The sequence below is a fragment of the Bombina bombina genome, chromosome 4, assembly GCF_027579735.1.
Source record: "Bombina bombina isolate aBomBom1 chromosome 4, aBomBom1.pri, whole genome shotgun sequence".
Taxonomy (NCBI): domain Eukaryota; kingdom Metazoa; phylum Chordata; class Amphibia; order Anura; family Bombinatoridae; genus Bombina; species Bombina bombina.
In genome coordinates, this window is record NC_069502.1 from 824,556,094 (window position 1) to 824,569,192 (window position 13,099).

Consider the following 13,099-nt stretch of genomic DNA (forward strand, 5'->3'; position numbering starts at 1 on the left):
GTAATGTTTTTTTGTTTTTTTTTGGTACATTAATTCCATTAATCCATTCATAATTATCATGCTCTCCCAGAGGTTTCTGTCAGATTAATTTGGACAATTTTTCAATCTTGAAGATATTATCACATATTATTGGTTTTGTAGTTCTCAAAACTGTGAATTTGAGTCTGCATAAATAACATGCCCCTTCTTCACTGCAAAATCTTATAAAATTAACACACAGAGTTGATAACGGATATAATCATGAAAAATAACTTTTGGGTTTCAGATAGAGCATACAATTTTCATATTTACTTCCTTTATCAGATTTGCTTCATTCTCTTGGAATCCTTTGTTGAAGTAGAGAAATGCTCTACTTTGGCCTATCTGAATACAATTGATGAGACAGTGACAAGCAGCTAGCTCACAGTAGTGCATTGCGTCTGAGTGAGTCTACCTATGTAGGATTTTCATTAATGAATACCAAGAGAACAAAGCAAATTAGATAAGAGAAGTTAATTGGAAAATTGTTAAAAAAAAATCATGTTCTTTCTGAATCGTGAAAATTTCATTTTTACTTTCATTTAATGCCATTGCTCCCCTGCAAATCTATGTACACAGAATCAACCCATACTAAGTTTCAAGAAGCTCACTGAATAGAAGATTGTTTGGAGTGGAATAGATCTGTACAAGGACTTAAGTGTGAGGAGGGAGGGACAACCATTAAAAATTAAAAATAATGTTATTGTTTTAGTAAAATAAAACTATTTCTATTGTTATTATTAATGTAATCATTTTTACCCTTCCAATAAAGTACAGGTGAAAAGTTTATCAAATATGAAGGATTAACCAATTAAACTAGAGATAGTTCATCTCCAAATAATTTTGTTCATTTCAATGATCTATCTATGCATATCTAATGATATATAACCAATTTAGTAATGATCTGGTATAACTGAAAAAAAATAATCTGAAAACATTCTAAAAATGAAAAACATAATTTAAATCAGTCTTACTGACTAGTGATTTAAATCATGAGTTAAATCAATTTGTTTTAAATCACATCCACCCTGGGGGTCACTTCATAAATGTTTGAGGTGTAGAAGGGGCCTAAAACAGCTCTAAAACTGTGTGCCCCAGGTCACATGCATTCATCAACAACACTTGGTATTGTGTGGGTGACAACTACTTATTACCCTCTGCACTTAGGTTAAACTTGATTTATTTTAATATGAGTTTTCTGATGCCTAATAAGATTTGATTTCAGAGTAAAACGTTTTCCACAGTCAGAACATGAAAATCCTTTCTCCCCTGTATGAATTTTCTGATGTGCAATAAGATTTGATTTTTGATTACAACATTTCCCACAGTCAGAACATGAAAATGCTTTCTCCCCTGTATGAATTTTCTGATGCCTAATAAGATGTGATTTCTGAGTAAAACATTTCCCACAGTCAAAGCATGAAAAAGCTTTTTCTCCTGTATGAATTTTCTGATGCTTAATAAGAGATGATTTCAGAGTAAAACATTTCCCACAGTCAGAACATGAAAATGCTTTCTCCCCTGTATGAATTTTCTGATGCCTAATAAGATGTGATTTCTGAGTAAAACATTTCCCACAGTCAAAACATGAAAAAGCTTTTTCTCCTGTATGAATTTTCTGATGCTTAATAAGAGATGATTTCAGAGTAAAACATTTCCCACAGTCAGAACATGAAAATGCTTTCTGTCCTGTATGAATTTTCTGATGTGTAATAAGATTTGATTTCAGAGTAAAACATTTGCCACAGTCAGAACATGAAAATCCTTTCTCCCCTGTATGAATTTTCTGATGTGTAATAAGATTTGATTTCCGAGTAAAACATTTCCCACAGTCAGAACATGAAAATCCTTTTTCTCCTGTATGAATTTTCCGATGAGCAACAAGATTTTTTTTACGGTTAAAACATTTCCCACATATAGGACAGGAAAATGGCTTTTGTCCTCTATGAATTTTTAGATGTTTATAAAGTTGTGATTTCTTAAGAAAACATTTCCCACATTCAGAACATACATTTCCCACGTGGCTTCTTTGATTTTGAAGAAAATTTAAAGAAACATCTGCACTCTGATCATGGCTAGGATTAGCGCAGTTTGTGAATTCACCTGTCAATAAGAAACACAATGGGAGTAATGTTATTAATGACATAATTATTTTATCATGAGAACATATCAACTGTTCTGATTTATTCAGTCCCCTACACTTGTAGTAGACACTGTGACAACTAGACCTTTTCACAGCTTCCATGCTAAGGCTTAAGGGCAGTTTACTGGACATTAGGCACTATTTCTAAGAATCCACACTTAGTCAAAGACCAAACTAAATTTAAATTAATGTTTTTCTACCCAACATATCTAGTACTTTTAAAATTGTGTTCACAGAATCTTTTAGTAATACAATTGTTTCAGACCAAAAACTAATCTTTATAACTACTGCTTGTGTGCTTGTAGTTAAAACAAGGATGACTCTAGAACAACAAAAATTATGAAAATGGCCCCAGGTGGTGTAGTATACCAAAGTAATATATCAAATCTTCAACAGAGAAAGGAATTTCACGCATGTGTCAACTACACCTTCTGGGATAGTTAGCAGCTCAGCAGCCAACTGTATTACTCAGGCAATTCTGTTATACCATATAGAGAAGGATTATTTAACTGAAAAGGCTTAAAAACAACAATACAGCTAAACCAAAAGAATATCAACTTGTGACAAATTTCCAAAATAAGAAAATTTATGCTTACCTGATAAATTAATTTATTTTTTGACACGATGAGTCCACGGATCATCTTATTTACTAATGGGATATTCACCTCCTGGTCAGCAGGAGGCGGAAAAGAGCACCACAGCAAAGCTGTTAAATAGCTCCTCCCTTCCCTCCCACTCCAGTCATTCGACCGAAGTAAAGGAAAGAAAGGAAAAACCAAGGTGCAGAGGTGTCTGAGGTTTATAATAACCAACAACCTGTCTTACAAGAACAGGGCGGGCCATGGACTCATCGTGTCAAAAAAGAAATAAATTTATCAGGTAAGCATAAATTTTCTTTTCTTGTTTATGACACGATGAGTCCACGGATCATCTTAATTACTAATGGAATTCAATACCCAAGCTAGAGTACACAGATGATACGGGAGGGACAAGACAGGGAACCTAAACGGAAGGCACCACTGCTTGAAGAACCTTTCTCCCAAAAGCAGCCTCAGCCGAGGCAAAAGTGTCAAATTTGTAAAACTTTGAAAAAGTGTGAAGAGAAGACCAAGTTGCAGCCTTGCAAATCTGTTCCACAGAAGCTTTATTTTTGAATGCCCATGAGGAAGCAACAGCCCTTGTGGAATGAGCCGTAACTCTCTCAGGAGGCTGCTGTCCAGCAGTCTCATATGCAAAATGCATGATACTCTTCAGCCAAAAAGAAAAAGAAGTAGCCGTAGCTTTCTGTCCCTTACGTTTTCCTGAGAAAATCACAAACAAGAAAAAGACTGACGAAAGTCCTTAGTCGCCTGCAGGTAAAACTTTAAAGCATGGACCACGTCCAAATTGTGCAGAAGTCATTCTTTCTGAGAAGAAGGATTAGGACACAAAAAAGGAATAACAATCTCCTGATTAATGTTCTGATCAGAAACAACCTTAGGAAGAAATCCTAATTTAGTACGTAAAACTAAATTATCTGAATGGAAAATAAGGTAAGGAGAATTATACTGCAATGCCGAGAGCTCTGACACTCTACAAGCAGAAGAAATAGCAACAAGAAATAAAACTTTCTAAGATAACAACTTAATATCTAAGGAATGCATAGTCTTAAATGGAGCCCCTTGAAGAACTTTGAGAACTAAATTAAGACTCCATGGAGGAGTAACTGGTCTGAACACAGGCCTGATCCTGACTAAGGCCTGACAAAATGATTGTACATCTGGGACATCGCAAGACGTTTGTGTAACAAATTAGATAAGGCTGAGATTTGACCCTTTAGGGAACTTGTCAATAATCCTTTCTCCAAACCCTCTTGGAGAAAGGACAAAATTCTAGGAATCCTAACTCTACTCCATGAGTAGCCCTTGGATTCACACCAATAGAGGTATTTATGCCATATTTTATGGTAAATCCTCCTAGTTACAGGCTTACAAGCCTAAATCATGGTCTCTATGACCGAGTCAGAAAAACCCCGCTTGGATAAAATTAAGCGTTCAATTTCCAAGCAGTCAGCTTCAGAGAAACTAGATTTCGGTGAAGGAAGGGTCCTTGAATTAGAAGGTCCTTCCACAACGGAAGTCTCCAAGGTGGAAGAGATGACATGTCCACCAGATCTGCATACCAAATCCTGCGAGGCCAAGCTGGTGCAATGAGGATCACCAATGCCCTCTCCTGCTTGATTTGAGCAATTACCCGAGGAAACAGAGCAAACCGAGGAAATAGGTATGCTAGGCTGAAGGTCCAAGGGACCGCCAGAGCATCTATCGTTCTGCCTGGGGGTCTCTGGACTTCGACCCGTATCTCGGGAGCTTGGCATTCTGTTGAGATGCCATGAGATCCAATTCCGGTTGACCCCACTTGAGAATCAGGTTGGAGAACATTTCCGGATGGAGTTCCCACTCCCCCGGATGAAAGGTCTGTCTGCTCAGGAAGTCTGCCTCCCAGTTGTCGACCCCTGGGATGTGGATCGCTGACAGATAGCAAGAATGGGCCTCCGCCCATCGAATTATCTTGGATACCTCTGTCATCGCTAAGGAACTCCTCGTTCCTCCCTGATGATTGATGTAAGCCACTGAAGTTATGTTTTCCGACTGGAATCTGATAAATTTGACCGAGGCTAGCTGAGGCCAAGCCAGAAGAGCATTGAAGATCGCTCTCAGTTCCAGAATGTTTACAGGAAGAACAGACTCTGACTGAGTCCACACCCCCTAAGCCTTTAGAGAGCCCCAGACTGCTCCCCATCCTAGAAGGCTGGCATCTGTTGTCACTATTACCCAAGATGGTCTGTGAAAACATGTTCCCTTGGAAAGATGATCCAGAGACAACCACCATTGCAGAAAATCCCTTGTCTCCTGTTCCAGAAGTATTCGAGGAGACAAGTATGCATAATCTCTGTTCCATAGCCTGAGCATGTTTAACTGCAGAGGTCTGAGGTGGAACCGAGCAAACGGGATGATGTCCATTGCCGCCACCATCAGCCCTATTACCTCCATGCACTTAGCCACTGATGGCCGAGGAGTGGACTGAAGGGCTAGACAAGTATTGAAAATCTTTGATTTCCTGACATCTATCAGAAAAATCTTCATCAATAGGGAATCTATTCTGGTTCCTAAGAAAGATACCCTTGTATTTAGACTACAAAGAGAGAAGCGCTCTACCAGGAACGAACAACAGCTCAGTGGCTTGTTCTATGGCGATTTACCACCCGGAAGCAGCCTCTTTTAGACCAGTGTGCTTTTCACAGAAGAAAACTTTCCTGAAGTATATCAGTCTGATCCTGCCAAGTAAGGTCAGTCCAGCCCCGAAATACCAGGCAATTCTCCTCTGAACAAGGAACATGACAACCCCAGACGATCGTTTCGGCCTCCTATGGGCCTCGTCAGTGAGGTGCAGCCACATTCCTCTAAGCACACTGGGCAAGGAGTCCACGTCTGGTTTCCCCCATCACCCATAGGGAGACTTCCCCAGGGTCATAATAATTTGCATACAAAGAGAGAAGCACTGTACCAGGAACGAACAACAGCTCAGTGGCTTGTTCTATGGCGATTTACCACCCGGAAGCAGCCTCTTTTAGACCAGTGTGCTTTTCACAGAAGAAAACTTTCCTGAAGTATATCAGTCTGATCCTGCCAAGTAAGGTCAGTCCAGCCCCGAAATACCAGGCAATTCTCCTCTGAACAAAGAACATGACAACCCCAGACGATCGTTTCGGCCTCCTATGGGCCTCGTCAGTGAGGTGCAGCCACATTCCTCTAAGCACACTGGGCAAGGAGTCCACGTCTGGTTTCCCCCATCACCCATAGGGAGACTTCCCCAGGGTCATAATAATTTGCATACAAAGAGAGAAGCGCTCTACCAGGAACGGACAACAGCTCAGTGGCTTGTTCTATGGCGATTTACCACCAGGAAGCAGCCTCTTTTAGACCAGTGTGCTTTTCACAGAAGAAAACTTTCCTGAAGTATATCAGTCTGATCCTGCCAAGTAAGGTCAGTCCAGCCCCGAAATACCAGGCAATTCTCCTCTGAACAAGGAACATGACAACCCCAGACGATCGTTTCGGCCTCCTATGGGCCTCGTCAGTGAGGTGCAGCCACATTCCTCTAAGCACACTGGGCAAGGAGTCCACGTCTGGTTTCCCCCATCACCCATAGGGAGACTTCCCCAGGGTCATAATAATTTGCATACAAAGAGAGAAGCGCTCTACCAGGAACGAACAACAGCTCAGTGGCTTGTTCTATGGCGATTTACCACCCGGAAGCAGCCTCTTTTAGACCAGTGTGCTTTTCAAAGAAGAAAACTTTCCTGAAGTATATCAGTCTGATCCTGCCAAGTAAGGTCAGTCCAGCCCCGAAATACCAGGCAATTCTCCTCTGAACAAGGAACATGACAACCCCAGACGATCGTTTCGGCCTCCTATGGGCCTCGTCAGTGAGGTGCAGCCACATTCCTCTAAGCACACTGAGCAAGGAGTCCACGTCTGGTTTCTCCCATCACCCATAGGGAGACTTCCCCAGGGTCATAATAATTTGCATACAAAGAGAGAAGCGCTCTACCAGGAACGAACAACAGCTCAGTGGCTTGTTCTATGGCGATTTACCACCCGGAAGCAGCCTCTTTTAGACCAGTGTGCTTTTCACAGAAGAAAACTTTCCTGAAGTATATCAGTCTGATCCTGCCAAGTAAGGTCAGTCCAGCCCCGAAATACCAGGCAATTCTCCTCTGAACAAGGAACATGACAACCCCAGACGATCGTTTCGGCCTCCTATGGGCCTCGTCAGTGAGGTGCAGCCACATTCTTCTAAGCACACTGGGCAAGGAGTCCACGTCTGGTTTCCCCATCACCCATAGGGAGACTTCCCCAGGGTCATAATAATTTGCATACAAAGAGAGAAGCGCTCTACCAGGAACGAACAACAGCTCAGTGGCTTGTTCTATGGCGATTTACCACCCGGAAGCAGCCTCTTTTAGACCAGTGTGCTTTTCACAGAAGAAAACTTTCCTGAAGTATATCAGTCTGATCCTGCCAAGTAAGGTCAGTCCAGCCCCGAAATACCAGGCAATTCTCCTCTGAACAAGGAACATGACAACCCCAGACGATCGTTTCGGCCTCCTATGGGCCTCGTCAGTGAGGTGCAGCCACATTCCTCTAAGCACACTGAGCAAGGAGTCCACGTCTGGTTTCCCCCATCACCCATAGGGAGACTTCCCCAGGGTCATAATAATTTGCATACAAAGAGAGAAGCGCTCTACCAGGAACGAACAACAGCTCAGTGGCTTGTTCTATGGCGATTTACCACCCGGAAGCAGCCTCTTTTAGACCAGTGTGCTTTTCACAGAAGAAAACTTTCCTGAAGTATATCAGTATGATCCTGCCAAGTAAGGTCAGTCCAGCCCCGAAATACCAGGCAATTCTCCTCTGAACAAGGAACATGACAACCCCAGACGATCGTTTCGGCCTCCTATGGGCCTCGTCAGTGAGGTGCAGCCACATTCCTCTAAGCACACTGGGCAAGGAGTCCACGTCTGGTTTCCCCCATCACCCATAGGGAGACTTCCCCAGGGTCATAATAATTTGCATACAAAGAGAGAAGCGCTCTACCAGGAACGAACAACAGTTCAGTGGCTTGTTCTATGGCGATTTACCACCCGGAAGCAGCCTCTTTTAGACCAGTGTGCTTTTCACAGAAGAAAACTTTCCTGAAGTATATCAGTCTGATCCTGCCAAGTAAGGTCAGTCCAGCCCCGAAATACCAGGCAATTCTCCTCTGAACAAGGAACATGACAACCCCAGACAATCGTTTCGGCCTCCTATGGGCCTCGTCAGTGAGGTGCAGCCACATTCCTCTAAGCACACTGGGCAAGGAGTCCACGTCTGGTTTCCCCCATCACCCATAGGGAGACTTCCCCAGGGTCATAATAATTTGCATACAAAGAGAGAAGCGCTCTACCAGGAACGAACAACAGCTCAGTGGCTTGTTCTATGGCGATTTACCACCCGGAAGCAGCCTCTTTTAGACCAGTGTGCTTTTCACAGAAGAAAACTTTTCTGAAGTATATCAGTCTGATCCTGCCAAGTAAGGTCAGTCCAGCCCCGAAATACCAGGCAATTCTCCTCTGAACAAGGAACATGACAACCCCAGACGATCGTTTCGGCCTCCTATGGGCCTCGTCAGTGAGGTGCAGCCACATTCCTCTAAGCACACTGGAATGTGGCTGCACCTCACTGCTACACCTCACTGACGAGGCCCAATGAAGGCCGAAACGATCGTCTGGGGTTGCTTTGTTCCTTGTTCAGAGAGGAATTGCCTGGTATTTCGGTGCTGGACTGACCGTAATAGGCGGGATCAGACTGATATACTACAGGAAAGTTCTACTCTGTGAAAAGCATTGCTGGGCTAAAAGAAGTTGCACCCAGGTGGTAAATCGCCATAGAACAGGCTAACAATAGTATTGAGCTGGTTGTTCGTTCCTGTGAGTGCATTTCTCTCTGTGTGTATTTAGTCTCCCTATGGGAAAAAGGGGAAACCAGACGTGGACTCCTTGCTCAGTGTGCTTAGAGGAATACTGCTACACCTCACTGACGAGGCCCAATGAAGGCCGAAACGATCGTCTGGGGTTGCTTTGTTCCTTGTTCAGAGAGGAATTGCCTGGTATTTCGGTGCTGGACTGACCGTAATAGGCGGGATCAGACTGATATACTACAGGAAAGTTCTACTCTGTGAAAAGCATTGCTGGGCTAAAAGAAGTTGCACCCAGGTGGTAAATCGCCATAGAACAGGCTAACAATAGTATTGAGCTGGTTGTTCGTTCCTGTGAGTGCATTTCTCTCTGTGTGTATTTAGTCTCCCTATGGGAAAAAGGGGAAACCAGACGTGGACTCCTTGCTCAGTGTGCTTAGAGGAATACTGCTACACCTCACTGACGAGGCCCAATGAAGGCCGAAACGATCGTCTGGGGTTGCTTTGTTCCTTGTTCAGAGAGGAATTGCCTGGTATTTCGGTGCTGGACTGACCGTAATAGGCGGGATCAGACTGATATACTACAGGAAAGTTCTACTCTGTGAAAAGCATTGCTGGGCTAAAAGAAGTTGCACCCAGGTGGTAAATCGCCATAGAACAGGCTAACAATAGTATTGAGCTGGTTGTTCGTTCCTGTGAGTGCATTTCTCTCTGTGTGTATTTAGTCTCCCTATGGGAAAAAGGGGAAACCAGACGTGGACTCCTTGCTCAGTGTGCTTAGAGGAATACTGCTACACCTCACTGACGAGGCCCAATGAAGGCCGAAACGATCGTCTGGGGTTGCTTTGTTCCTTGTTCAGAGAGGAATTGCCTGGTATTTCGGTGCTGGACTGACCGTAATAGGCGGGATCAGACTGATATACTACAGGAAAGTTCTACTCTGTGAAAAGCATTGCTGGGCTAAAAGAAGTTGCACCCAGGTGGTAAATCGCCATAGAACAGGCTAACAATAGTATTGAGCTGGTTGTTCGTTCCTGTGAGTGCATTTCTCTCTGTGTGTATTTAGTCTCCCTATGGGAAAAAGGGGAAACCAGACGTGGACTCCTTGCTCAGTGTGCTTAGAGGAATACTGCTACACCTCACTGACGAGGCCCAATGAAGGCCGAAACGATCGTCTGGGGTTGCTTTGTTCCTTGTTCAGAGAGGAATTGCCTGGTATTTCGGTGCTGGACTGACCGTAATAGGCGGGATCAGACTGATATACTACAGGAAAGTTCTACTCTGTGAAAAGCATTGCTGGGCTAAAAGAAGTTGCACCCAGGTGGTAAATCGCCATAGAACAGGCTAACAATAGTATTGAGCTGGTTGTTCGTTCCTGTGAGTGCATTTCTCTCTGTGTGTATTTAGTCTCCCTATGGGAAAAAGGGGAAACCAGACGTGGACTCCTTGCTCAGTGTGCTTAGAGGAATACTGCTACACCTCACTGACGAGGCCCAATGAAGGCCGAAACGATCGTCTGGGGTTGCTTTGTTCCTTGTTCAGAGAGGAATTGCCTGGTATTTCGGTGCTGGACTGACCGTAATAGGCGGGATCAGACTGATATACTACAGGAAAGTTCTACTCTGTGAAAAGCATTGCTGGGCTAAAAGAAGTTGCACCCAGGTGGTAAATCGCCATAGAACAGGCTAACAATAGTATTGAGCTGGTTGTTCGTTCCTGTGAGTGCATTTCTCTCTGTGTGTACTTGTATTTAGACTAAGGAACTTTTTTTCCCCCAAATTTACCTTCCATCTGTGAGATCGCAGGAAGGATAACACCTTGTCCGTGTGTGATCTTGCTTGTTAAAAGGATGGCGCCTGGACTAGGATGTCGTCCTGATAGGGCGCCACTGCAATGCCTCTTAACCGAAGCACCGCCAACAGCGAACCCAGAACCTTTGTGAAAATTCTGGGAGCTGCGTCAAGACCGAAAGGAAGAGCCAAGAACTGGAAGAGCTTGTCCAGAAAGCCTAACCTTAGGAACTTGTGATGATCCCTGTGAATGGGAACATGCAGGTACGCGTCCTTTAAATCCAGCGTTGTCATAAATTGACCCTCTTGGATCAAAGGGAGAATAGAACGAATAGTTTCCATCTTGAAGGACGGTACTCTGAGAAATTTGTTTAGACTCTTGAGATCTAAAATTTGTCTGAAGGTTCAAATGGCAACTAGTACACTAGTGACAAGATACGTCACCAGGGTACTTGTAAGAGGCGCCTAGGGGCAAATAAATGCAGTACTAGAAAAATACAATAATACAACAATATGCTAAAATATCTAGGTATTTCAATAAAACAACAATATGCAAAGGTAAATGGGTATACAGACTAAATAGTCCAGTGGGTGATAAGCAATGATGTAACAGTCCTGCTCATGCAATCCCAGGTGGTTTCAAAAAATGCACATCCAGAGCAGTAGGCCGCTCCTCCAGGGTGTCGTGCCACAACACAAGGTAAGAGAATCTATGGAAAGCAAAATAGAGGGCGCCACATAGTGCAGATCATAAGCAACTTCAAATCAGATAGCGATAAGAGCTAAAGAATCCTACTCACAAGGTGTAAAGCACTGATGTGCAGTACAAGCAGTCCGGAACCACCCATCGTCCGGTAGACCAAATGAAAATATTGCCAAAAGGGATCCTCGTCTCACCAGGGAGAGTCCAAAGATACCAGAAAAGGAAGGGTCTAGACAAGCCTGTATGGCAGTGGTCAGCCAGCGGGTGTAAACACCACTCAAAAGGTGCAAAGTGTCCGAGAAGTCCAGTTGATGGAAAAGTATCAGGAACAAAAATGAATCGGCAGCAGATGGAGAGTTAAAAAGATTTAAAAATTGAATACAATGATAAAAACAACAGCAACGCGTTTCTCAGTGTAACACACTGTTTAATCAGGCTATACAAACAAACTCTCAGCTGCCATATTTAAAACCAAATAGAACCAATCAGGGATCAGAAAAAATACACACCCCCTGCAGGCAATACCAAAATACATGTGGCAAGGGTGGAGGATTGGCATAAATAAAGATGATATATTAATACTGAAATTTAGTTAAAAATCATATAGACAAATAGTAAACACTGATCATTTCTCCAAGGACAACAGATCATTAATTTTATATGTGAAAGACTAAGATATAGAAATATATTTAAGTATTAAATAACCAGTCAGGTTAACCTGTGACTAACTGATAATGGTATATTCCATTATTCAATAGTGGAACATAGAAAGCATTTATATTGAGAACATGTCAATCATACTATATTGAAAACACTTTAATTGTCATTATTGAGCTGTTATTTCCAAATCAGGGAGAAAGTTAAATAGTTTATATAATGTGGTTCATTATCATAACGAGTAAGTGAAAAAAAATTCCTATTGTGATGTCAGAAAAAGGGGCGTTGTCAGTCACGCCGAGTATAATTATATAAAAGACCGTGATTAACAGACATCAGGGAAAATCATTAAAAGAAGGGTGATTTGTCCTAAACAGATCGCATTACAATTTGGGTTATATAGTGACATCACACTAGGAATTTTTTATCACTTACTCGTTAGGATAATGAACCACATTATATAAACTATTTAACATTTTCCCCAATTTGGAAATAACAGCTCAATAATGACAATTAAAGTGTTTTCAATATAGTATGATTGACATGTTCTCAACATAAACGCTTTCTATGTTCCACTATTGAATAATGGAATATACCATTATCAGCTAGTCACAGGTTAACCTGACTGGTTATTTAATACTTAAATATATTTCTATATCTTAGTCTTTCACATATAAAATTAATGATCTGTTGTCCTTGGAGAAATAATCAGTGTTTACTATTTGTCTATATGATTTTTAACTAAATTTCAGTATTAATATATCTTTATTTATGCCAATCCTCCACCCCTGCCACATGTATTTTGGTATTGCCTGCAGGGGGTGTGCATTTTTTCTGATTTCTGATTGGTTCTATTTGGTTTTAAATATGGCAGCTGAGAGTTTGTTTGTATAGCCTGATGAAACAGTGTGTTACACTGAGAAACGCGTTGCTGTTGTTTTTATCATTGTATTAAATTTTTAAATCTTTTTAACTCTCCATCTGCTGCTGATTCATTTTTGTTTCTGATACTTTTCCATCAACTTGACTTCTCGGACACTTTGCACCTTTTGAGTGGTGTTTGGACCCGCTGGCTGACCACTGCCATACAGGCTTGTCTAGACCCTTCCTTTTCTGGTATCTTTGGACTCTCCCTGGTGAGACGAGGATCCCTTTTGGCGATATCTTCATTTGCTCTACTGGACGACGGGTGGTTCCGGACTGCTCGTACTGCACATCAGTGCTTTACACCTTGTGAGTAGGATTCTTTAGCTCTTATCGCTATCTGATTTGAAGTTGGTCTGAAGGTTC

General features: G+C 42.3%; 1 protein-coding gene across 1 annotated transcript in view; it reads right to left on the reverse strand.

Moving 5' to 3' along the window:
- Positions 1-1,181: 1,181 nt before the first annotated feature.
- Positions 1,182-13,099, reverse strand: part of LOC128657136 (oocyte zinc finger protein XlCOF7.1-like) — a 215,722-nt gene continuing 203,804 nt past the window's right edge. The window contains exon 12 of the mRNA XM_053711385.1: positions 1,182-2,121. Within this exon, the coding sequence (XP_053567360.1) occupies positions 1,187-2,121 (935 nt within the window). The 3' untranslated portion in view covers positions 1,182-1,186. The remainder of the gene's footprint in view (positions 2,122-13,099) is intronic.